Below are 23,712 nucleotides of genomic sequence, written 5' to 3'. Positions count from 1 at the left end.
TGTGGGAGCCGGGACGGGACGGGGCGGGCTCCGGCGCCTGCGCAGTGCCCGCGGGAAGCGGCGTTGTTGCCATGGCACCCGGCCGAGGAGCGCGGCGAGGCGGTGCGGCCGAGTACGGGGGGACCCGGCCTGCGCTGACCCGGAGGGAGAGCCAGGCCAGCACCGCGCAGGGTACGGCTGGACGGGACCCCCCTGGGCATGACCCGGACCCGGGCCCAGCATCCCCGGTGCTCCCGAGCCACCGCAAATCAGCGCCTTCCCCTCCCCGTCCTCATCGTCCTCGCGTTTTAACCCAGCCCCAGCTGGAGCGGACGCGGGATGAGGATAAGCGGGCACATAACCCTGCGGTGGGTCTGTCTGAGCTGAGGGCCTGCCTGGTGGTCCCCTGTGCTGGCAGTTGGTATTTAAGGGCTGTTTCGCTGTTTAAGAGCTTGTGAAAATCCGTGCCTTGCTGTTGGAATTGTGCTCCGGAGCTGGGGTGGGAAACGGCAGGAATTTGTTCTCCGTGCGGGAAGCACGGGCTGTGTGTGTGTCGTGTGTAAGAATAAAGCGTGAGGTAGTCGAATCCTGGTGACTCACTTTGGTCCTTGTGGCTTCTCAGTTTGGTTTTTCCAATTAGAATTGATGCTGAGTTTGTATTGTGCTACCTGAAAAAAACCCAGCCCTAAATATACTGAACTAAACAGAGTTCAGCAATGAGCGGCCAGGCTGAGAGAGGAATCGGGAGGCTGAAGAGGAGGTTTCTTCATCTGTTTTTCAGACAAGAAGGAAAAGACACAGGAATCGCCCCCCTCAACCATTGCAGAAGAGCCGGAGCCCGTTCCATGTGTCCTGCAAGAAGATGACATCCAGGCGCTTGCCATTAAGGTGGAGGACCTGGAGAAAGTATGTATTGGTACTGATAGAAGGAGCTCCCTTACCTGACACTGATTCTGGAGGCCATTTACTTCAAGCAGAACTCACTCTTGGGGTTCAGTTCTCCTTCCATTTGTCCTGCTTTTTATGACTTGGCAGTTCAGCTGCCAAAAGTAGAGGATTATTGATCCTTACACAGCCTCTTCAGGTAGGAGGAGAAGTCATCTGCATCTTCACAGTTATGGTTCCAACTTTCCGGTCTAAAAAGATACGGAAGTTGTTCAGTAGCTGTCATGGCATCACTTCCAAAACTGGGGTCAACCTGTGTGAGTGGAAGCACCTTGACACCAAGTGACACAGCAGAAAACTATTGGGAAAGTGATTTAAGTCTCTCTTCCCTGCCCCAGTTATAAGAATGAGCCAATAACTGAGCTGGTATCTGCACAGTTGTGTAACGTGCCTCTTAGGGGAGGACCATCCTGCACTGAGTGACTGTGTATCCTAGAAGGATCAGAAGGAATGGCGGTGAGTAGCATGTACCTGATTGCATTGTGACTGTTTCTTTCCTGAAGCTTCATGCTCCGCGCCCTCCCCAAGGTGCTGGGAAAGCTTCGGTCAGGAAGAAATACTTTGTTCGAAAGCACCAACCCAAAGAGACAAAGGAGACGCAGCTCCTCGTGGCGTGTCCTGCTTCCCCAGAGGTGCCCACAGCACCACTGACATTTGCTGGTAGGGTCAAGCTTCACATCTTACCTTTTGTGGGTTGGTTTTGCCGAGCCCAGCTCTGGTGGCCTGACCTCTGGGGTCGGTGGTTTTGTGTGTGTTGTAGGAGCAGGACAGTTTGGTGATGGCTGTGGAAAGATTCTCCCTCATCACATTCTGGGGAGTCTCCAGGAGTTCAAGATGGAAGCCTTGGCCAGAGGAAACACTCGGGTTAGTTCGTAAAGCTACGGAAGTGCTGCTCTGTGGCACTTGTACCCTCCGATGCTCTCCAGCGCATGTCAGGAGCAGCTCAGGCCTGAGGTGTGGTTTTCCCAGCCTTGTCACGCTCTGCAGGGAGGCCTTTGCCTTCAGACAAACTGCACCAGCAGGTTTTGAAGTCCTGTATGCAGGAGGAGGTCACGGAGGGAAGAGTTACGGTGGCTTCCACTTCCGTATGTGCTTCTGCTGTTGCGGCAATACCATTGCTTGAGTCGAATTGCAGCAATACCATTGCTCGAGTCAAATGACTCAGATAAATCCTTCCATTGTTTCTGAGTGTGTTCCCAATGCCCTGGTTTTGTTCCTCTCGGGGTGATAAGGTAAAAGTAATGTCAATCTGAAGAGTTCTTTTCTTCTCGCCTCTCCCATTCTCATTGTGGTGTTCCTGTGTGCGTGCAGAGGTTAATTTAGTATTTCCCTTCTCTTCAGTTAGCAGATCTTATTGAGGTTTCTCATCCAGATGTTACTGCAGCAGCTTTAAAAGAGAAACATGGAGGAGAGAAGAAGAAAAAGGTTCATCAGACCTCACTAGAAGGGCACAAAGCTCTCCAAAACTGGTATCATAATATGGCAATCAGGAAGAAGCAGGAGAAATATATAGGAGGTGAGAAAAGCTGAGGCCTCATTCTGTGACACTGTGTGCAGATGGTGGAGTTTGGTGGCACCACAACAAAGTGTAGGGGTCATAGCCAACCAGGTTTAATCCTGTTGCCACTGCAGTCTTAATTCCATGTTCTCAGGGCTCCCCACACTGGCGGCCATGGGTGCTGTGGGGAGGTGAGCTGGTGGTTCTAATTGGGAAAAGGACAGTGGATTTGGTGGGGGACAGTGTAAGGGGGTTACACATGAATCACAGCAGCGGTAAAGGGTGTGACCAGAAGTGCAGCACCAGTGATTTGGTGTTTCCTCTTTATAGAAGTCCTTCAGAGGCCAGAGAATGAATTGTTGATGAGCATCTCAGAGGGTTACAGGCAAATCCAGGAAGAACGTGACCTCATTGACAGGACTCTCCCCGCCCTGCTTCCTGGAAAGGTGAGAGCCCCGCTTCATCTGCATCCTGACTGCTCTGTTCTTGTGACAGAGCTGAGACACGGTGTTATGAGTAACATCCCTGAAGACCTGTCATTAGGTCTTTATGAAAGCCACTCCAAGTCCTTTAGCCCAGTGTGCAAGCAGAGACTTTAAAACTGAAGCCATGAACACTGGTCAGAGGAAAGTGGTGATGTGCTTGGCTCCTTGCTTACGAGCTGCTGTATGTGGGCAAGTGCCATTTCACGATTCTCACCAAAGGCTGTCGTGCATGGGGAGTGGCACAAATGCTGTTCCAGCGACAGAAAGCTCGATTTTTAGAGGGTTGCCATGGAGAAAGGGGTATGGGCAAGTCAGGAGGATTATGGGAGTATCCTATGTTAAAATGTTTTATTTGACATTTATAGCACTATCAAAGAATTCATATTTGTGTGAGGCTTTATTTTAATATCATTCAACCTTCATATAGCACTGGGTAGAAGAAAGTGCTTTTGTCTTTGACAGCAGCCTGATAGGAATTTTGGCTTGCTCTGCAGGAAGTGATAACTTACAGGCTTTTTAAGTGTTCCCATAAGCAGAATTGGACCCCTTCTTCTTCTTAGCGTCTGGTCTCTGTGAGAATAGCTCAGAGTGTCAGTGGGAGCCCTGATTTCCTCCCTAGGGTTACCGAAAAGGAAGCGAGTTCTGGAGCCAGCCCGATCGTATTGGAAGTGAACTCACAGGCCTGACGATGACCCTGACTCAGAGTGAACGTGGGTACCCAGGGCCAGTCACTCACGTGGGGAAACCCCACACTGTCCGGATGGAGACGGGTAAGGGAACATCACAGAGAGGTGGTTTCATAGAAATGGGGTACCAGTGTGGAGGGATCAGCAGAAACAGTGACTCACAGGAGTACCAAGGCTCACATTAGAATTGTCCCTTCTGATAGGTGCAGCACAAGCTGCTTCCCAGTCATCTGTTGGTTCTCCTCTTTAAAACACCATGAGACCAAAGTTTGGCAGAGGAGGAAATGAACAGGCGTGTGGGTATGTAGACAGTGAGCTCCTATATGGGTATTTCCACAGGCCTGAAGCCTCCAAAGAGGATCCCCTTCCATCTAACCTGGGATAAGAGTCTTTTCCTGAAACATCGGCGGCAGGAGCTAAAATCTGTCCTAGAGGAGCTAGATTTCTATAAGCCGGTAAGACTGGAGGAGCAAGCACATTCTTTGCATCTCTCTTCTCTTCTCAGATGCTATACAGTAACATAAAATTGCCAAGAGCTGGATCTGAAAAAAGCATCAGAAATCTAAACCATAATCCCCACAGAAGTTTTCTTGGAAGTTCCCACATTTCCAAAGGGCCATGAAGGGGTTGTTGACCCTCCCTAAGTGTTGCATGGAATGGTCTAGGAGCCTCAGAATAGGACCCTGAACCAGCAGCATGCAGCTGCCAAGACCCGGGCAATGAAGAAACCTGCCAAATAGTGATGTAGGGGTTTGACTTAGTGCCTTAGGGCAGAGGGAAGACACCTTTACCCATGTGAAAGACACACATCTGAAATCATCTCCTGCAGGCAGGTAGCCCCTCCTCTTAAAAGCTGGGCAAACCTCACCTTTTCCTTTCTGAGACCTGGCTCTGGGGATGAGAAATGTGTGTGAAGGAGACTTTTCCCATCCATGCATCACTTGTAGTGGGCAATGCAGTCATCTAGGATTCTTGGGGGAGCCAGAACTGGTTCCTTCCTGTGTCTTTGGAACATATGTTGGATAGCTCTAAAAACCATCATAGGAGCAAGATATCTCCACTTCACTTTACTTGGCTCAGATGGTACATTTGTCTGGTATTTTTACTTCCTTCCTGTATAAAGAGAGAAATCAAGAGTTGGTCATTTCTGTATGTCCAGGATCTGGATGGGCTGGAGGTGATCGGTAAAGGGCAGCCTTTCACATCTGTCTCAGCAGAGCCTATTCCATGCCTCATCACTTCTGAAGAGTCTGAGACACTTGAGAGCCTAAGGTAAGTTTTCCTTCATGGCAGAAATAGAGAATTCCAGGTATGCACCAGCAGCCTATGTGGTTATCCTTGGCTGTTCTGAGCTGAAATGGAGAGGAGTCTCCACTGGGGCACAATAAAAGACATAGTCTGATATTATAATCACCAAATTTAGGAATCAAGCTGTTTCTTTGTGCTTTGGGGCCTAAGGAGCAAGAATCAGAAGGGGTTTTTAGTCCCTTCCTCCAGCCTTCCCTCTGTGTGGTTCCAGAGCTTACATCAGGCAGGGTGGGGATTCTGTTCTAAATTACCTCCATCTGCTTGTCTTTTTCCAGCCTTCCACTTCCATCATTAATTTGCCCTTTCCCCCTTGTCCTCTCCATCTTATCACAACCCAAGGGCCTTTCCTTATTCAGTCAGATACCCTCAGCCTTCCTTGGATGCAGGTATCATCCTTTAATATACTGGCTGGCTGATCCTCCTCGATGGTGACAAGCAGCTGGAGTTTACCCCACCTGCAGGGCTCTGTCCCTGAAGAGATGTGGAAAAGCAGTGGTTGGAATGATTTCCTATGGGGTCTTGTGAATCACCCCTGGTTCTCCCCTCTCTGAAAGTGAATTTTACTCCATGAAAACAGTGGCTCTTGTTTTCTTCAGCAGTGACTCCTTAAGTGACCACCCCTTTGCAGCTCCAGAAGACATACTGGGTCCCTCTTTAGTTTTCTGTGGCCAGCCTGCTCGTTGGATCAACTGCAGCTCTTGCAGGGTAATTGTGCACTTCTTATTGCTTAGTCAAGCTAAGCCTGCTCGAGTTCCCAGCGCACAGCTGTACAATGAGTGTCACCTCTGGGCCAGAGAATAGGGGATTTATTCTGAGCAGAATAGAGTATCCCTGTGTTTGCTCTGGAGAAGCAGAAGGGGTTGCTCTGTCTGTGGTGTGAAGCTCAGATTCTCAGGCTTTCTGTGTATAATGGCCACTTCATTGGACCTGCCTTACAGGTTCAAGGCTCACCCTCTTAGTTGTGGTGTGACTTCAGGCAAGAGGAGAACTTATCTTTGCCCTCTCCCTCTTTCTTGTAGGATCTAACTGGCATTGCTGCCCGCCTCACCTTTGAGACTTTGGCTGGTGAGAAAGCTGAAAGCCCCCTGACAGTGAGTAATAATGGCACAGCTGCCATCTGGTATAACTGGATGAGGCTTCCCCACAAGATTCCCTCCAGAGAACACAAGGGGAAGAGGATGCAGTGTTTTTACTTTGATACCAGACCAGGTATGGGAGCTGCTGATCTCAGAGACCTTTGTACAGAGACCAGAGAACACGTATGCAGGAGTTATCTGAGATGTGGAGTCTGACTAATGGCAGAGCAAGCCTGTTGGATGATTCTCCTTAGGAAGCCACCCTGCGTGTCAGAGCTGACTCACACCTAAAGAGGTGTGTGAGCAGATCCCTTTCATGGGATCCCTTAAAGGAAAGGAGGCTGCCCCTGCTCTGAATGCAAATGGGTGGAATACTGAGAAGCAAATCATTTTCTGATGAAAAACTGGGCATAATCTGCTGGAGAGAGCACTGAGCTCGCTGTGGAAGCAGCGTGTAGTGGAAATAACACCAGTTCAGTAACGTGGTGACTGGAAGTAAATGCGGAAGGAGAAAAATAGCTGGATGAAATGCGATAACCAGCTAAGCTATGGGGAGAGAGTCTCGTACTGAGATAAGGACACGCAGGGTGGGGTTGGAAAAGGGTCAAATTAACCAGGTGGCTTCTTGCAGACCAGTGCATTTTTCTCTCTTATTTCAGGTGTAATTTTGCCTGGAGAAACGAGGAAGTTCTCCTTTATTTTCAAGTCAGAGAGAGTAGGCATTTTCAGCGAGGCCTGGGAATTCAGGACACATCCCCTATTATTAGCAGGAGCAGTGCTGCAGGTGACCCTTTGGGGAATTGCTGTGTCTGAGGATAAACTGGCTGACCTCAGAGAGAAACTGGAGGTAACCAAGCATGTAACTGGGTGACTGTGAGCTTTGAACTTAATATGCAAATAGAGGATAAGGGTGGGAGTGGATGACATGGTATTTTTATTGCTATGCAATTAGGGCTGAGAATGAGCTGATTTACAGAGCACCTGCACATACTTGGACAGGTTTGCTGAAAAGAGAAAGAAGGAAGAACTCTGCAGCCTGATATTGTTAATAAAGACATGATTGTGTCTCCCAAACTGGTCACATTGGTCCTTTAAAGAATTAAAGCTCTGTTGGTAATGTGTTTATTAGTTACTTGGTGAGGATGGGATTGTGTGTTGTACACTGTGATATCAGGGACTCTCACGTGTTGTTCTGGTTGTGGTGCCTCAGAGTGACCTGGCTGCTCGAGAAGGTGCTGCTATAGTAGAAGAGAGCATAAAGGAACTTCTTGGCCGAATTCGGACCCCAGAGCGCACCCCATCTCCCGTGGATGCCTATGTCACCGAGGAAGAGTTGTTCCACTGGAAGAACCCTGAGGTGATGTTTGCTGTTTGCTGGGATACACAACTGAAACAGCAGGGAGGGAAGACCAGTGGGACTGCTGCATCCTTGGAGGCTGGCACAGTCTGCTGTGGTGGCTTTAACAGTCAGGTTTGTAGAGGAAAGGCATAGCTCATTTCACTGTTTACCTTTTTCCCCTTTATCACAGTTGCATTATCAGCACGAAGTGGTAAAGCAGCTGCATGAACTGTGGAGACAGCACATGACTGAGGAGAAAGTGCCCTTGGGCCAGACGAGTGTGGAGGACGTGCGGTACCAGGAGAGTATTGCAGAGGGTCCCTCTGCTCAGAGCAGCATCACAGAGAGCCTGGGTTGGAGGAATTCACTCGAGGGAGCTCCGAGTCAAATGTTGAATGTGGAGGAGAAAGAACCAGCCCCTTCAGGATGGAACCTTTCCTTAGAGGACTTTAAGCAGGTGGTGGCCTCTATTCCCGCTATTGCAGTGAGCAGTGGTGGTGTTTTCATTCCCCTACAGCCAGGCGTGCTGCAGTGTGAGCCCACCCAAAGCGCTGCCTCCAACGCGCCCCAAGTTAGGGGTGATTTATGATGTGTGTTGCAGAAAAGCACTTCAGCTCTGCTCCCCACACCCTCAGTGCTCTTGTAAAGACATTCCCAAGAGAGCCTTTGAGGGCTGTTGTGTGGAGAAGAAAAGAGAACCAGACAATGTAATAGATATTTTAAGCTCTTCTGCCATTAGCTTTCTGTCATCCCAGGACTGAATGCGGGGGGGTAGGCTAATCCTACAGCCTCCTGTGGCTTCCCCAAGGGCTCGTCTCCTTGGAGAGTCCTTCCTATTCATCAGAGCACTAAGGGAGCACTCATAACAGGCTGTGGATAAAGTACAGACCTCCCTAGATGAAAGCAAGAGTGGTTTGGGTTCTGTCATCACTGGTTTTATATAGATTGCTCTCTTGGAAATCTCTCTGCTGCTTTCATAACTAATCTTTACTTCAGGGTCTTCTGGCTGGCCTCAATCCCTGTTCTCCAGCACACCTATGAAGTTGCAGAGGGGCTTATTGCAACCTAACTGGGGGTCTGGGAATGCTCCCCAGGTCTAGGGTCATGCGTGCACCTTGGCCAAACCCCAGCCATAGAGGAAGCCAGATCTGGGTGTATAAGTGCCCAGTGCAGCCTGGTTTCATACTCGTGTCCGAGAAGAGAGCCATGGTATTGACTGCAGGGTCCACAGGCTGGGAGTGAAGGCTGAGGAGAAGTGTTGCTTACACCGTGTGTTTTCTTTCACATTAGGCTATAAAGTCAATCCCCATGGAAGAGCAGCAGGAAGCAGCGCTGGCCCAGCTCAATAAGGCAGCACTGGACCTGTGTGTTCAACAGAGGCCAACTCAGTCAGACCTTTTGCATCAAATCTGGTGCGTTACCTTTGCAAGATAAAGCTTGTCAATGCGCTGTGTGATCAACAGCCTTAGCAAGCTGTGTTGCAAGCGTTGTGATTCAGAGTGCAGATAATGATACAAGGTCTAGAAGTTGTCTTTACATTCTGTTTTTTTATAGCTGAGTTTTAGCAGCTGTCTAGGACCCAAGTGGGGTTTTTTTTATTCCCTGGAGATAAGTTTAGAATATGAAATTCATGTAATTTTGGGGAGTATACAGGATTATTTCTGGCAAGGTTGTTCCAGTCTGTATTTATAAAACCTATGGGTAATTTTCTCTACCCTTTTACTCAGATAACTGTATTGAGTCTCTGCTCTTTGCTCAGGCTTTCAGACTGTGAAGATATCAACAAGCTTCTGTTTCCTTCTAAATGAGAAGGATGCAGGTTTCTCTTGGTGAACACAGAGCAGGCTAATGCTGATTTACATGTCCTTAGCGAATGCACAGATCTAGTTTCACAATAATACATGTGGGTCCATGGGAGCCCATTGATTTGCAAGCCTCAGAGACCTCAGAGGGCTCTAACATGAAGAAGGTGATTGAGCATCCCTCTGGATGGATTTCCGGACAGTGGGTGCTGTTTTACTGGCTTACATGGACAGAGCAGCTCTGGAAGTTGCCTTCACCCCTGGCAATCACTGTGCTGTCTCCTTTCTGATTCTGATACTTCCCTCAGTCTCCAGCTGTGGCGTGAAACAGTTGATGCTCTGGTGGGTGCCTCTATGAAGCTGAGATCCCTGCTTGGCTTGCCTGAGAAGGACACCTATATAGAAGGTCCAGAGGAAGCAGGTAAATGGTGGTTGTAGCACAGCACCCTGTGTCTGTGAACTGTTGTGAATCCTCAACACGTGCTGAAGTTCAACTGAAATGACAACTTCAGTGGTTTCCCCTCAAAGCTTCTATGAGAAAATGCATCATTAAAAAAGGCATTTGTGTGATGCCGGTTGTGATCTGTGGTTTGGTGCCATTAAAAACCCACCACACAAATAAAGCCTTTTAATTTAGCTAGATGTACATGGTTTTCACACAGACTAACCAGAAAACCCCTAAGCTGTTTTACAGCCTTGTTCTGATACAAGTCGTTATTTAAACAAAGTACTCTTCAAAGTGTTGTTTTTCAGTGCTATACACAGGTCAGATTAATCAAAAGAGGAAAGCAGATTGTAAAAGTAATAATTCCACTGCATGGACGCGGTGGGCTTGGCTTCTGGGTGTGCAAATGTTGGTTTTGAGTAATTGAAATTCTTTCTTTTATAGTGGAAATAAAGGTACCTGTGAAAGGAGACAGAATAACCAGCAGGAGAGAGGACAAGAGGTTATTTGGTGGGAAGGACAGAGAAGGCAAAAGAAGAACAAAGACAGGGAAAGAGGTGTGTGGGGGGATGCCTGTTGAAACCTAAGTGCTGGCGGCTGTCATCCACCCAATGGATGAGGTGCTGCTTCAGGGTAGGTGCATCTTGCAACAAGCTGAAGTGTTCTGACCTGTGTCACTTGGGGTGTTTTTTGTGTCTGTCCCTCAATAGGAGCATCCAAGCAGCAGAAAGTTAAGAGGAAAAGATGATAAAAAGATTAAATCTTCCGTTTCATTGCTGGACGTGAAAGGGGGAGCACAGCCCATGGAGGGAGCTGAACCTCCTCGGGAGCAGTTGGACCCTGTTTTGTTTGGGATATACCAGGAAAAACTTTATATTGAAGTAAGTCTGTGTCCAAAGCTTGTATCTTGGTTTTGTTCTCTGCTTGTCAGCTTACATCGAAGCTTAGGTGGAGGGGTAAGCATCAACTCGGAAAGCTACCAAACATATGTCCATAATTCTGTAGCAAGGTGAGCATGAAACACAAAGTAAGATGTCCTTTATTCCAGCCTGGAACCTGCTATCATAAACCCAGCCATCCCATAGCCACGTGCAGGATTTCTATCTGGGATGTCTTTAGCATGCTTGTGGACTCTTGAGGGATGAACAGAATTAATTGTACCTCAGATAATGTTAAACACACTTCATAGCCAGAAAAGTTATTACTAGAGCTAAGCTCTGTTAGCAGGCAGCCTCTTCTATGAGTGCGTGCCCATACGTTAATGTGCTCCACTGTGAGACACCATCTCTGTGTCTGTCATCTCATCACCAGGCTTTCTCCCTGTGTATTCACTGCAATTAACCTGCTGTTAATTTCTGCTGCAGGTTTATGGGCTGCTGGATTCAGTGGTGAGCAAAATGGTTTCTTTGTTTGAGGAGCTAAAGAAACAAGGTGCTCTCAAGTGGGAGAGTGAAGCCCTTCGTAACTAGAAAGAGACTTTTAAACCAATAAACAAGCACATTTACACAGATCAAGCGGAGATTCTTCTTTGTGAGGTGATGCAGTGATTACAGATAGTGGGCTGCCTCCTTTCTGACATGCTGTGATGCGAGACGATTGCTAGATCATCTGTTACTTCTGCAGATGAGCACTTGCCAAGGAGAGACAAGGCAAGAAATATCACAGCTCAGAAGCCGTTAGGACTAGCAAATACTGACATTTCTGCTAAAGAGGAAGGCTTTAAAAGCGCTAGTCAACACGAGATGTGTCTTACGCTTTGTTTCTTGGTCTTGCTTGGTTAGCGGGTGGGTGAGCAGAAGGTGTCCCTTGTGTTCATGAGCCCAAGTGCCAGGACAGTGGCGTTGAAAAATCCATTCCATTTTGGGTCATGTTCCTGGCTGCTTGTCCAGGCTTCTCTGAGGCATCCCGGGTCCCTGGGAAAACACACTGTCCTAAGGGGTGTGCCACCTTGCCTGGTTTAGCACCCATGAGTTTACTTCTTGTGCTGATCTCGCCATCTCTTTCCATCCAGCTCAAGGTACCCATGCCTCATTCTGAGCCAGCTCTTGCTTGCTTTTTTCTGAGACTAATGTCTCTTGAATTAAAATGGGTGAAAGCCACACTGTAACTAGTGTGAGCATGGTAAGGCCTTGAGTTAGAGCCACCCCTCTTGCTTCCATCAGTCTGTGTCTGGGCTTAGCACTGCTTCCTGTCCAGGTTTCCTTGTGCATCACAGCTGGAATGGAGCTTTTTGTAGCGGCATTCCAGGTTGGACTGTCACACACACTGCAGCTGGGCCTGGCTCAGAGCAGGTTTCCAAGGCAGATGAACTGGGTGCAGGGTCTCTTGACCTGGCATCATCACGAGAGACCTGGCGTATGCCAGTAAAGTGCTGTCTTCCTGCTAAAGCAGCTGGACAGCATTCCCCGGAAAGGCTTTGGCCCTGCAGAGAGATGACATCAGTGTTAGATTATTAATTGAGGTTTGTGATACCTTGGTGGTTCTGAGGCAGCAGATGTGTATCCGTGCTGAGCATCGCTGTTACAAACCGCACGTCACTGCACCCGCCGTGTGAGCCTTGGACAGGTGCTCCCCTACCCTGACACGCATGAAATAACTGTTCCTTCTGCAGAACTGTTCTCTTTTGCTTTCTCATTTCAGCTCGTGTGCTGTCTCTGGGGAGAGGAGATGTTCCTCCTGCTGGCAAAGCACAGCTCATTTGGTTTTGCCGGCCAGGTGGGGCTCCTTGTGCTTTGGGATGCTTTCTGTTAGCAGGGAAGCGCTTTGACTTGTGTGGAAGCCAGGAGCCTCCTCTGGCTTTAGCGGGCACAGACCCACAACGGGAATGTCTCTGCTCAGCATTCCTGTAGTGAGAATTTCAGCAACATTTTGAGCTTGAGAAGGGAAAAGGCCTGGAGTTGGGGCGTGTCTCACAGGCTTTGACAATAGCTCCTGCCTCCCTGGAGATGATTATCAGCCTGTGAATATGCCCAACTCAAGCAGCTCAAGCCATCTGTTTCTAGGCAAGAGGGAGTCTGCACGTTATAGAGGCAACGTGATTGTCTCAAAGGCAGGAATACTTTAACGTGGTAGCTTTGCCTTAAAAGATGGCAAGGCCCCTTCACAAGAGCTGTGCCTCCAGTGCAGCCTGTAGAAACCAGGCTCCATGTGTACCTCTGTTCTCAGGGGTATTTGTTCATACAAAATCAGGTAGATAGATGGGAGTTTCACGTCAGTCATGTACCATGGAAGAATGTGCTCGTATCTCCTTCCCTTCCAAGGGAGGAGCCTGGTGGCACAGGGCAGCTGAGTGACGCAAGAACTTCTGCAAGGAGAACAAACCCAAATGCTGTGAATAACCTTATTTTCTGGTCATAAATATCGCCTGTGTCTCTTACAGCCTTGGGCAAGGGTGTCCTCAAGGGACAAGGTACGAGCAGCATGCAGGAAGGGACATGCAGGGTCAGCATTGCGCTGCTCTTTGGCTGCTGCTGTGGCTTTCTCTGAGCCAGATGCCTTTTTTTTCCCCTCCTTTTGCATTGATTTGTGAAGTTACATGACGAACTGCAGTGGAATTAGAGCTGGCTGCCACACAGCACCTTTAGAAAGGCCTGGTATGAGATCTGAGTCCTTCCTTTAGATATACAGCCTTTAGAGCTTTAGACCCCACGCTCCAGAGGACATACGCATGCTCCAGCCCCAATAATGACAATTCCTATCAGCCAGGCACACAGAGTATTCCTTCTCCTCTGCCAAACGTAGGCATTATTTGTATTATTGTTAATAATTTGTGTTGTGTTTGCTAAATAACCAAGGTGAGCAACCTTCCTGGCCCTGGGAGTTAACATACCAACCCCATCACGTGAGGCAGGGCCTGAAGACACCATAACTGTTAGAGAGGCCGGGAAGGGGAATTGCAGGAAAATGCTGCAAGCAGAAGGTGCTGGCACATTTCCGGAGGCTTCTCTATGGCAAAGGGGGTCTGGGTGAGCAGTTGGCTTGGGCCAGGGCTGAGGGAAATCAGCTTTAGAGCCTGGATGGGCTCTATGGCTGTGGTGGCATCATGGGATGTCTGTCAAAGCGAACCCTATGTCTGTACATCTCCACTGCAGCTCGTAGGGTGTTGACCCTCCTTTGCTCATACAAGATCAGTGCCTGAAGAGGGGCAAGCTGGCTGCTTCGGCTGCCTGACACAGCTGAACTGTGAGTATTGGGAATGGAGGAATGCCTGGATCTGAGAATGCCTCCTACTGCCTGAGCTGGGATGTGCTCCAGGGTGACCTGGAGGATGGTTTGGATGCTGCAGCTGAGAATGGGACTACATGTACACTGATGTGATTCACACAGCTCCCGGAGGCAGTGCCCCCAGCTCCCAGCCCACCCCCCCGCCTTCCCCCCGCTGCCCAAGGCAGGACCTTCAGTGCCGGGGGCAAGATGAGTCCCAGCTCTGCGTGGCAGGAGCATCGCAGGAAGCCACGCTCCCCCTCCAGAATGTCTCAGCACTCAGGAGATGCTTTCCATTATGGAAAATGTCAGTGATATTAAAAAGATGATATATATCCATAATACTTGAAGGCCTGTCAGTGATTAAAATGGAAGGCAGAGGCCGGGAGAGAGGGGGTGGCATTGAAACGATTGAGAGACATGACTTATTTTGTCATGTCATCTGATGCCTCCCTCTCTTCCCCCAGCCAGGCTCCGGGAGCTGCTCAGAGCTGGGGAAGAATCCGCTCCAAATTTAGATCCCAGGAAAGGAAAAAAAAAACAACACCCAAACCCATATAAATTAAAAACGCAACAAACCCAAATTGCAGCCGTGGCCTTGGGTACCAGCGCGGGAGCTGCGCCCTGGGGAGGGTCGGCATCCCCCGGAGCCGCTTCCGAACCCGGGACCGTTGATTTCTGTCTAAAAATAAGGGGGATGGGGAGGGCAAAAATCATTAAAATAAAGCAAAGCAAGCAGCAGCGAGCGGCGCCTGGGCGGCTGCCAGCGAGGGGCAGTGACTGAGCACTTAACAGCATCCCCGCCTCCCGCATGCGGCGGGGCAGGGGCTCGGAGCCGCATCCCCCGCGGCCGGTTCCGCACCGCGCTGCGCCGGGGCGGGCTGAGCGCCTCTGCCGGTACCCGGGAGGGAGCCGGGCCGGGGCTGGGGCGGCCCCGAAGGGGTTAAGCCGGGACCTGCCGCCGGGACCTGCCCAGCCAGCCCGGCAGCTCACAGCAGGCAGCGGGCGGGCTGCGGCCGCCTCCAGCCCGCTCACACCGGCTCCGGCTCCGCCACCGGCTCGGCGGGGCCGCGCTCCGCGCCGCGCAGGTAAGCGGGGCTGTGCCCCTCGGCACCGGGCTGCGGGGTCGGGGGGAGGAGGGGAAGAAGAGGAGGAGGAGGAAGAGGAAGGTTCTGGACGCCGGAGCATCGCAGGCTGCGTCGGGCCGGGGGATGCCGGGCCCCGCTGGTTGCGGGGCCCCCCGGGCCGGGCTCGGGGCCCCGCGGGGAGTGCGGGTGCGATGCGGCCCTGGGAGCCGGGCCGAGGGCTCTGCCGGGAGCCTTCCCCCGCCGCTCCCTCCATGGCGGGCGCTGCTCCTCCCAGCCCCGCACCTGATCGGGGATGGAGGAGGCTGTAATCCCCCGCCGGGCTCCCCCCGTCTCCCTCTCTGCGCTCTCCTCCCCTCCCATCTCCTCCTGCTCCCCTCCGTGTTGCTCCTGTCGCCCCCCCCCCCCCCGGTGCGGGTCCGCAGTCTCCTGTCCGGGCAGCGGGGCGATGGGGACCTGTCCCCGCACCCCTGTGTCCTTCTCCCACCTGGCAGCCTCTCGCTCAAGGTCACTGCAGTAATTCCATATGAGCTGCCGGGTGCTGCTGCCTTATCTCCTGCACAGCTTCTGTTTCACTGCCTTTATATTCCGGGGGGGGGGGGGGGGGGGGAGAGATATTGTGTTTGATAATCCCTGCTGCTCTTAACGCCACTGGCAGCGCTCAGTCAGGGCCCTGCTGCTCTCCCCCCCTGCCCCTGCTTCCCATTCAGACTTCCTGGCCCATCTCATTCACGGCGAGCAAAGTCCATCTGGGATCAGGTCTCTGTCCAGGACAAGCAGTGCTGGAGCCCATCATGCTGGGCCTGGGGTTTATCCTGCCAGGAAACCTGTTGGAGGCAGGAGGGATCATCCTGCCCCAGAGGAGGAGTGATGGTGTTTGCTGGGCCAGTGGCACCTTTGGAAAACATGACTTTATCTCCCACCTGGGTGTTGGTGGAAAGCAGAGCACGGAGCCAAGTCCCGGAGGACTTTGCTGCGTTGTTGCCCTTGTCCTGAATGCGTTCCTGCGCCAGGCTGGCAATAGCGTGTCCATCTGCAGCACGGGTTGTCCCGGCAGGATCCAAAGGCCACGGTGACAGGCTGCATTGCGAAAGGGAATTGATGCAGGGAAGTGTCTGGAGACAAACTTCGGCGTGGCGGTGCCAGGCTCCTCTCTGACTCACAGGAGACATTGCCGGCGCAGCCATGGGGCTCCTGGCCGCCGGCCCACGGCAGCAGGAGGTGCTGGACCGGTCGCACGGGTTGTGCGGGAGCGTGGTGGGTGCCGTGCGTGGCTCGTGGGCACGTCAGCACAGTCCCGGCCCTGCTCTGGTGTCCTGAGCCAGGAGAGGGCTGGACACAGCACAGCGGCTGCGGTCCGGGGAGGTACCGGCGCCGAGGTGGGTGGTGGGATGGATGCTCTATCGCTGTCTGCAGGCACTGCTGCACAGGGGAGATATTGCTCTGCCTGCAAGTGTTATCTTGGATGGGGAGCACATTGCCAGTGAGTTTTGTAGCAGATGCAGCGGGAGCTCTGGCTCCCTGGCCCTGCAGTGCGGCCCTGCTGAGGGCAAGGCAGCTCCAGGCAGTCTCTACCTCCTGGCTTTGCTTGGCCCTGTCTTCTCATTGTGCAGGGAGAAGGTGAGGATTAGGGCTAGCACAGAACAGGGGACGCAGTTGCGATGAGCTCATGGGAAGATGGGTCCAGACTGACCCATGCCATTCTGAATCAGGTCGGGTGCATTGCATCCCAAGGACAGGCATTGCTTCCATGGAGAGCAAGCGAGGAAGCTCCTGGCTACACCAGCCCTTGCTGCCCTGGATGTGCATCTGAGTACAGAGAAGGCCCTGAGGCAGCTTGGGGTTTTTGGGGGCAGAGGGTTGTGTTATCCATCCTGGCGCAGGAGGTTTGCACCCTGAATTCACCATCCCGCCACAGTACATGCTTCTGTACCCACAGCCTCTCATGGAAGCAGGATCACTGAGTTTGCTGGGAAAACCCACTCAAGCAGCTGCCAGGCTGGTCAGTTGTGGCAGGCTCTGACTCACAGCAGGGTTTAGGTTTACCACGATGCATCCTTGGTGGCACTGAGAGCCTTGGGGTGATGACCGGGGTGAGCAGGGCCACATAGAGCTGTGGATGGAGCATCAGGGGAGCCCCTGGCTGGTGCGAGGGCTGAGGGCCTGCAACCGGCTTTGCTGGGACGGTGGTGCTGAGGCAGCTGGGATCTGGAGGAGGGAGCTGCCATTTTCAGGTGGTTACTTTTAGAAGCAGAAGTGCAGGGTAAAATCTCCTCCAAATGTTGCTGAATCTGGAGCCAAATCTCTTAGCGGCTCTGCGGTGCTGGGGATCAGCTTGCTGTGAGGGTTTTATTTCCCCTTGAGCATCCTGCACGGCACCTAATAGCCCGATGGTGGGCACTTCCACCTTGAGAAGTGTCCCAGATGCCAGCCAAGGGCTCTGGGGTTGTGTCAGGGTGATGCTGAGGTCTGTGTGTCCTTGTTCCCTGCTGCAGGCACCGGTGAGGCTGCGGCCGTGAGTGCTTATCCCTTCTCCATCATCCCTGCCCGCTGCCGGGCACCGTGCAGCCATGACGACCTCGGCACTGCGGCGGCAGGTGAAGAACATCGTGCACAACTACTCAGAGGCAGAGATCAAGGTGCGGGAGGCCACCTCCAATGATCCCTGGGGACCCCCCAGCTCTCTGATGTCAGAGATCGCCGACCTCACCTTCAACACCGTGGCCTTCGCCGAGGTCATGGGCATGATCTGGCGGCGGCTGAACGACAGCGGCAAGAACTGGCGTCACGTCTACAAAGCCCTCACCCTCCTGGACTACCTCATCAAAACCGGCTCCGAGAAGGTGACCCACCAGTGCCGGGAGAACCTCTACACCATCCAGACGCTGAAGGACTTCCAGTACGTGGATCGTGACGGCAAGGACCAGGGCATCAACATCCGGGAGAAGGTGAAGCAGGTGATGGCGCTGCTGAAGGACGAGGAGCGGCTGAAGCAGGAACGGGCGCACGCGCTGCAGACCAAGGAGCGCATGGCCCTCGAGGGCATGGGCAGCGGCAGCCACCAGGTCGCCTACGGCCGCCGTGCATCTCCCTATGGCGAAGACTATGGCCGGGCACGGGGCTCACCCTCCTCCTTTAACTGTGAGTGTTGCTGGGGTGGGTGTAGCAGTGCATTCGGGTCGCACCAGCCTGGTGCCCGTCGCTCCCCTTCACCTGGGGTGGTGGCGGTGAAGACCCTCTCCATCCTGTACCACGGGTAGCGGTTTGGCTGTGCCAGTGGTGAGCCCCGCAGTGTTGGCAGCTGGTTATGCCTTGAGCCTTAAACCCGTGGCTTGTTCATGGTAGGGAGCTCTAACGTGGGGCTACATCCCCTGATGTGCTGGGATGGGGCCCAGGAGGAGGTTGCTGATGTGCTCCCTGGTATACCCCAGTCCTGATGCTGCTCCTTCCCCTTTTCCCCCTTTATCTTCCAGCATCATCCTCATCCCCACGGTTCGCCTCAGACCTGGAGCAAGCGAGGCCCCAGACAACGGGTGAGGAGGAGCTGCAGCTACAGCTTGCGCTGGCCATGAGTCGGGAGGAGGCAGAGAAGGTAGGAGGGCTCTGCCTGCCCTGGGACACAGAGGATGGGCATTTCCCAGCACCTTGCCTTGTCTGTGGGCATTGTGGGTCATTCCCCGGGAGGAGGGAGGATTTGGGGTCTGCCCGAGGCCGGTGCATGCACCTGCAACCGCACCAGGCTGCTCGCACTGTGCCCGGCATCCAGAATGGCCAGCAGGCAGATGGAGGCAATGGCTGTCCCCGCTCCCTGTCCTCGTACTGGCTGGGACAGCACCAGGCTGAGACCCATCCATCATCCCATACCCCAGGGTGGGCTTGAGGGTCTGGATTCCTCCTGAGACTCCCCAGACCTGGCTGCCCTCTTCTGCTGAGGGCTTCTGGTTTGAGCTCCCCCATTTCTCTCACCTTCCCACAGAGGTTTTAGGTGATGTCTTCCCCGTGTTTGTGTGGTGGGACAGCAGCATTCCCATGGCTGTGCACTGGGCTGGAAGCTCAATGGGGCTGAATCCTTTCAGACCAGCCCTAGAAAACAGCACCAAAGGGATGCCGGCACCAAATGAGCTGTTGCGTGTGTCCTCCCCAGCCCAAGCTGGCACTGAGCACCATCAGCCTGGTCCTGCCATGCAGGGGACATGCTTTGGAGACAGCTCTTGCTGCTGCCTGTCTTCCCTGCCCGATGGAGGCTTTTTTGGAGATGGAGCAGAGCGTATATCCCTATTTTTGTCCTGGAATCGGAGTATTTATAGCTTCCACATGCTGCTGCGATGAGCGCTGTAGGAACACGCTCTTGAAAGCACTGCCTGTTGGAGTCCATCTGGGCTGCGCACACGTGTGCACGCTCACACACACTTGCACAGGCATGCACAGCCCCACCAGGGACACCATTCCCAGCCGGTCCCACGCTGGACAAGCATCACACGCAGTGATCAGGGCTGCCATGGCAGGAAGGGGACAGCCTCTCCCCCCAAATCTGCCTCAGGGCTGGGTGCTTATTCCCCAGCAGAGTGCAGCTGGGCAGGATTCCCAAGTTAAGGCACCACAAGCCCTTCTCCCTATCAGGCTGCCAGGGTGAGGGGATGCCTCATCAATCCCTTCTCTGCTGCCTGCATTGAGGCCATGAAAACCTCCCTGCCTGCTTTAGGGTCATCCCAGCCTTGATGCAGGGGTAGGGGAAGGAGATGGGGCAGTGGCCGCAGGGGAGCCTGGTTCGCAAGCAAAGAGGCACAGAGATGGTGTGCAGGCAGTGGTGAGGACAGGCACCTCGGCGCTGAGGGCAAGCTGAAATGTCACCCCATTTCCTCTGTTGGCAGAAGCCACTTCCAATTTCCAGCACAGATGAAGAAAGGCAATTGCAGCTCGCGCTCGCGCTGAGCAAAGAGGAGCACGAGAAGGTACCTGTGCCCCGCAGCCCTGGGCGCTCCTCTCGCCTTGCACTTCGGGCTTCTCTCTGGGGCTCTGGAGCCCACAACGCTGCCTCGCTCCGCTGCCTGCTTCGCTTTCGCTGCTGTGGGCTGCCTGCTGAGCTCGCTCCCGGAGGAGCCTCTGCTCGGATGCCGGGACCTTTCGGGATGCGGTGGCAGCTCCTGTGCTGGTCTGTCTCCTGGAGAAGGTGCTGGATGCGGGGCTGGAGCTCATGGGCCTGTCCCTTGTTTCCCACAGGAGGTGAGGGCTTGGCAAGGGGAGAACTCCCTGCTACAGAGAGGTGCGGAGGAGACTGCCCAGGGCAGGGAGGAAGAGGAGGAGGAAGATAAGATGAAGAAAAGCCAGGTACAGCACTGATGGGGTTGGATGGCCACGCAGCCAGCCCGGGGGCTGTGGGGAGATGGGGGGTGATGCCACAGCTCTGCCCTCACCTCTTTATTCCCTTTCTGTTTGCAGTCCTCTATCCTGGAGCTGGCGGATATATTCGGGCCAGCACCAGCCCCTTCCAGCCACACATCTGCTGACCCATGGGATATGCCAGGTAGGGTCAAGTCGCAGGCTTGGGACAGCAGCAGAAACCTCTCCTTTGCCTCTGTCCCTTCCCAATCCTCAGGAGCTCAGCAGAAAGGACCTTTTGCTGCTTCTCTCTCTGCTGCCATGTCTGTTTCATGCCCAGGTGGTGCTGCTGGAAGCCATGGTCCCCCCCGGGCACATCCCCACTCTCAGCATCCCTCTGTACCCTGCGTTGTTCCACAGCTTCCCTTCTTCTTTCAGATATGAAACCCAAAGCGGAGCCGGCAGCCTCTGCCTGGGCCGGTGCTCCTGACCCATGGGTACCGGTCCCAGCCGCTGGTGGGGAGACCCTGTCCCAGGCAAGCGCCTCATCCCAGCAAACCTCTGCCGGGCCCTGGGACTTCCCCCCCGGCACCACGGCAGCCTCCGACCCCTGGGGGAAGGCGCCCTTGTCTTCTGGCTTCCCTGCTGCGGACCCCTGGGTGACGGCGTCCCCCCCTGCCCAGGGCCCTGCTCCTACACCAGCTCCCGACCCGTGGGCCCCGGTGGCCGAGCAACCTCCTAACCCTGGTAAGAGGCTTGACTGGCTTTGCTGGGGACTGCGGGCAGCTTTGCCCTCCTGCAGCCCCAAGGTGCTTTCCCACTGCTCCCATAGCTAGCTTTGCAGACAGCCTTCCTGCTCTCCTGCCCTGCAGCAGGACCTCCGCTCACCCCTTGCCATCTTGAAGGCCTCAAGGCTTTCTCTCCACACAGAATAAGCTGCTTTAATTAACATGGCACAGTTAACGGAGCCCTCCCATGGGAGCGGATAGCAGCAGTGGGGTGATGGGGTGTGTGTGTGTGTGTGTGTGTCCTGGTGATACCTGGTCACCCCAAAGCAGCACCCTGTGCCCCGCTGGGACAGGGCGGTTGTTGAATTGCAGATGGGGGAGCGGTTGCAGGACCAGTCTGTGTTTCAGAGCTCAAACCCCCTCTCAGTTCCTCCTCGGTGCTTCCTTTTGGTGCTTCCTCTGGCCTCATATAGCTCCTTGTGTGTGCCTCAGTGCTGGGGAGGAGATGAAACCCGGTCTGGGGCCAGTGCTGGTTGTTAACACATTGCTGCAGACCTCATTGGGGCTGGGAAAGGGACCTGCCTGCTGCTGGGGGGATGGCTGCGAGCACTGTGGGGCTGCCTTGGTCTGCAATGACTCCCAGTGGTCCGGCTCATCTTAGCCCCCTCCCCAGACCAATGCACATTCCTGACCCCCAGCCCCATGCCCCCCACCGCACGCCCTCTTCTCTGTCTCCTTGCAGGCAGCCGCCCCTGCCTCTCTCCTGCCCGTCCATCTCCTGCCTCTCACCTCCCCGCTTGCTCCCCTCCTTGAGTCTCACCTCTTCCCCCCAGCTCCAGGGGGGGACGCTTTCGACCTCTTTGCAAAGCCGCCCGAGCCCGCCGAGCCACCGGAGCAGGACCCCTCACAGCCGCCCTCCTCGGCCAAGTCCAACAGCCCCGCTGGTAAGAGCCAGGGGAGCAGCAGGGGCTGACCTGGGGCAGGCTGGGCACAGTGACCTGCCCCTGCCCACTGCAACAGAGGCAGCTCCAGGGCCGGCCGGGCTGTGCGTGGCTGCTTGCTGGTGTGGGCAAAGCTTGTTCCCATCTGCGTGCCGTGGGCTCGGGCTGCCCCGTAGCCAAGGGGATAGGTCTGTTACCCACCCGGTGCGGGGACACCATCACCCTCGGTGTCTCCCGGCTGTCTCATGCGGCTCATCTCCCCCCCCTGCCCTAGAGCTGGACCCCTTCGGTGACCTGTTCCCCAGCACCAGGCAGGATGGGGCGAAGAGCTTCGACCTCGCCAACCTGGCCGACTCCCTGCCCGAGTCCGGCAAGGAGCGGAAGGACTGTAAAACCCCCGAGGCCTTCCTCGGCCCCGCCGCCTCCTCCCTGGTCAACCTGGACTCCCTGGTCGCACCTACACCTGCTTCCAAGACGCGCAACCCCTTTCTCTCGGGTAGGTGCTGGTGCAGTGGTGGGAGCTTCCCTGGGCTGGGAAAAGGGGTGTGTGGGGGAGGAAGAGGAGGTTCGGGGGCGACACAGAATCGTAGAATCCTGGACTGGTTTGGGTTGGAAAGGACCTTAAGATCATCCAGTTCCAACCCCCTGCCATGGGCAGGGACACCTCACACTAAACCAGGGCACCCAAGGCTCTGTCCAACCTGGCCTTGAACACTGCCAGGGATGGAGCATTCACAACTTCTTTGGGCAACCCATTCCAGTGCCTCAGCACCCTCACAGGAAAGAATTTCCTCCTTATATCCAGTCTAAACTTCCCCTGTTTAAGTTTAAGCCCAAGCCCATTCCCCCTTGTCCTATCACTACAGTCCCTAATGAAGAGTCCCTCTCCAGCATCTTTATAGGCCCCCTTCGGACACTGGAAGGCTGCTATGAGGTCTCCACACAGCCTTCTCTTCTCCAGGCTGAACAGTCCCAACTTTCTCAGCCTGTCTCCATACAGGAGGTGCTCCAGTCCCCTGATCATCCTTGTGGCCTCCTCTTGACTTGTTCCAACAGTTCCATGTCCTTTTTATGTTGAGGACACCAGAGCTGCACACAACACTCCAAGTGAGGTCCTACGAGAGCAGAGGGGCAGGATCACCTCCTTTGACCTGCTGGTCATGCTTCTTTTAATGCAGCCCAAGAGACATGGGGTTTCCAGGCTGCGAGTGCACACAACACCCATGTTCAGTTTCTCACTGACCAGCACCCCCAGGTTCTTTTCCACAGGGCTGCTCTGGATCTCTTCTGACTGCCCTGATGTGTCCCATCCTCTCCTTGCTAGGTCTGAGCACGCCGTCCCCCACCAACCCCTTCAGCCTCGCTGAGCAGCCCAAGCCGACGCTGAACCAGATGCGGACCAGCTCCCCGGTGCCCAGCCTGCCCGCCGGCCTCCCCAGCAACTCCATGACCTACAGCGCATCCCTCCCGCTGCCGCTCAGCAGCATCCCCACCACCTCCGCTGCTCTCCCTGCATCCGCCAGTGCCTTCCCGCAGGCCGGCACCTTCCCCGAACTCCCCGGCAACCTGCCGCAGCCGTTACTGCCGCTGAGCGGAGCCCCGGCCCCGCCGCCCGCTCCGGGGGGGCTCAACCCCTTCCTCTGAACCCTATGGACAAACAGACTCTCGCCCCTTCCCCGCTGTTACAACACCCCCCCCCCCCCCTTTCCTCCCTCCAAGACCTCGGAGGTCCGGCGGTTCGCTCCCTGCAAGGGACAGTGCCACCCATGCCAGCCCCCTGCCTGCCGTCGGGGGAGCAGCAGCATGAGCCCCGCGCTTCACCGACCACAGGGGACCCCCTTCCCCTGCCCGGGGGGGGGGGGGGGGGGGGGGG

At 54.3% G+C, this 23,712-nt stretch overlaps 2 protein-coding genes and 1 long non-coding RNA gene across 10 annotated transcripts; 2 read left to right on the top strand and 1 right to left on the bottom strand.

The window, feature by feature from the left end:
• Positions 1-36: 36 nt before the first annotated feature.
• On the top strand, positions 37-11,073 carry MYCBPAP (MYCBP associated protein). Of its 5 annotated transcripts, XM_061455474.1 has the most exons (19): positions 37-171; positions 761-885; positions 1,428-1,584; positions 1,685-1,788; positions 2,266-2,440; positions 2,753-2,868; positions 3,527-3,677; positions 3,933-4,048; positions 4,753-4,865; positions 5,498-5,606; positions 5,921-6,110; positions 6,637-6,824; positions 7,188-7,334; positions 7,507-7,773; positions 8,607-8,728; positions 9,427-9,539; positions 10,008-10,120; positions 10,274-10,444; positions 10,928-11,073. In XM_061455474.1, the coding sequence occupies exons 1-19, from the start codon at positions 72-74 to the stop codon at positions 11,030-11,032; spliced, it is 2,682 nt and encodes an 893-aa protein (XP_061311458.1). In that variant the 5' UTR covers positions 37-71; the 3' UTR covers positions 11,033-11,073. The 5 variants fall into 5 exon arrangements, with proteins under 5 accessions (XP_061311458.1, XP_061311455.1, XP_061311454.1 ...); XM_061455471.1 differs by having other exon boundaries at positions 761-867; positions 10,274-11,073; XM_061455470.1 differs by having other exon boundaries at positions 5,501-5,606; positions 10,274-11,073.
• On the bottom strand, positions 10,589-15,549 carry LOC133270346 (uncharacterized). 2 transcript variants are annotated; one of them, XR_009743753.1, is made up of 4 exons: positions 15,339-15,549; positions 14,346-14,448; positions 12,787-12,867; positions 10,589-11,985 (listed from the first exon to the last, which is right to left on the bottom strand). It is a non-coding gene; the product is annotated as an uncharacterized LOC133270346 (long non-coding RNA). The 2 variants fall into 2 exon arrangements; XR_009743752.1 differs by lacking the exons at positions 12,787-12,867; positions 14,346-14,448.
• Positions 14,613-23,694, top strand: EPN3 (epsin 3). Of its 3 annotated transcripts, XM_061455475.1 has the most exons (10): positions 14,613-14,854; positions 17,347-17,992; positions 18,325-18,443; positions 19,723-19,803; positions 20,072-20,179; positions 20,291-20,375; positions 20,609-20,917; positions 21,732-21,842; positions 22,114-22,335; positions 23,164-23,694. In XM_061455475.1, the coding sequence occupies exons 2-10, from the start codon at positions 17,422-17,424 to the stop codon at positions 23,481-23,483; spliced, it is 1,926 nt and encodes a 641-aa protein (XP_061311459.1). In that variant the 5' UTR covers positions 14,613-14,854; positions 17,347-17,421; the 3' UTR covers positions 23,484-23,694. The 3 variants fall into 3 exon arrangements, with proteins under 3 accessions (XP_061311459.1, XP_061311461.1, XP_061311460.1); XM_061455477.1 differs by lacking the exon at positions 21,732-21,842; XM_061455476.1 differs by lacking the exon at positions 19,723-19,803 and having other exon boundaries at positions 14,614-14,854.
• Positions 23,695-23,712: the final 18 nt, after the last annotated feature.

The sequence above is a fragment of the Pezoporus flaviventris genome, unplaced genomic scaffold, assembly GCF_033815535.1.
Source record: "Pezoporus flaviventris isolate CSIRO_AGI_PZ_B2104156 unplaced genomic scaffold, CSIRO_AGI_Pfla_v1 ptg000020l, whole genome shotgun sequence".
Classification (NCBI taxonomy): Eukaryota; Metazoa; Chordata; class Aves; order Psittaciformes; family Psittacidae; genus Pezoporus; species Pezoporus flaviventris.
The sequence above is the reverse complement of the archived record's forward strand: the minus strand, read 5'-3'. Positions and strand labels throughout refer to the sequence as shown.

What these genes read in the sequence shown, in the direction of transcription:
- MYCBPAP (XM_061455469.1), top strand. Translation starts at nt 72, where the DNA reads ATGGCACCCGGCCGAGGAGCGCGGCGAGGCGGTGCGGCCGAGTACGGG. An exon ending in AGGTGGAGGACCTGGAGAAA is followed by an intron (nt 886 to 1,427) that starts GTATGTATTGGT and finishes TCTTTCCTGAAG; the next exon opens with CTTCATGCTCCGCGCCCTCC. An exon ending in AGCTAGATTTCTATAAGCCG is followed by an intron (nt 4,049 to 4,752) that starts GTAAGACTGGAG and finishes CTGTATGTCCAG; the next exon opens with GATCTGGATGGGCTGGAGGT.
- EPN3 (XM_061455475.1), top strand. Translation starts at nt 17,422, where the DNA reads ATGACGACCTCGGCACTGCGGCGGCAGGTGAAGAACATCGTGCACAAC. An exon ending in GTCGGGAGGAGGCAGAGAAG is followed by an intron (nt 18,444 to 19,722) that starts GTAGGAGGGCTC and finishes CTCTGTTGGCAG; the next exon opens with AAGCCACTTCCAATTTCCAG. An exon ending in GCGCAACCCCTTTCTCTCGG is followed by an intron (nt 22,336 to 23,163) that starts GTAGGTGCTGGT and finishes TCTCCTTGCTAG; the next exon opens with GTCTGAGCACGCCGTCCCCC.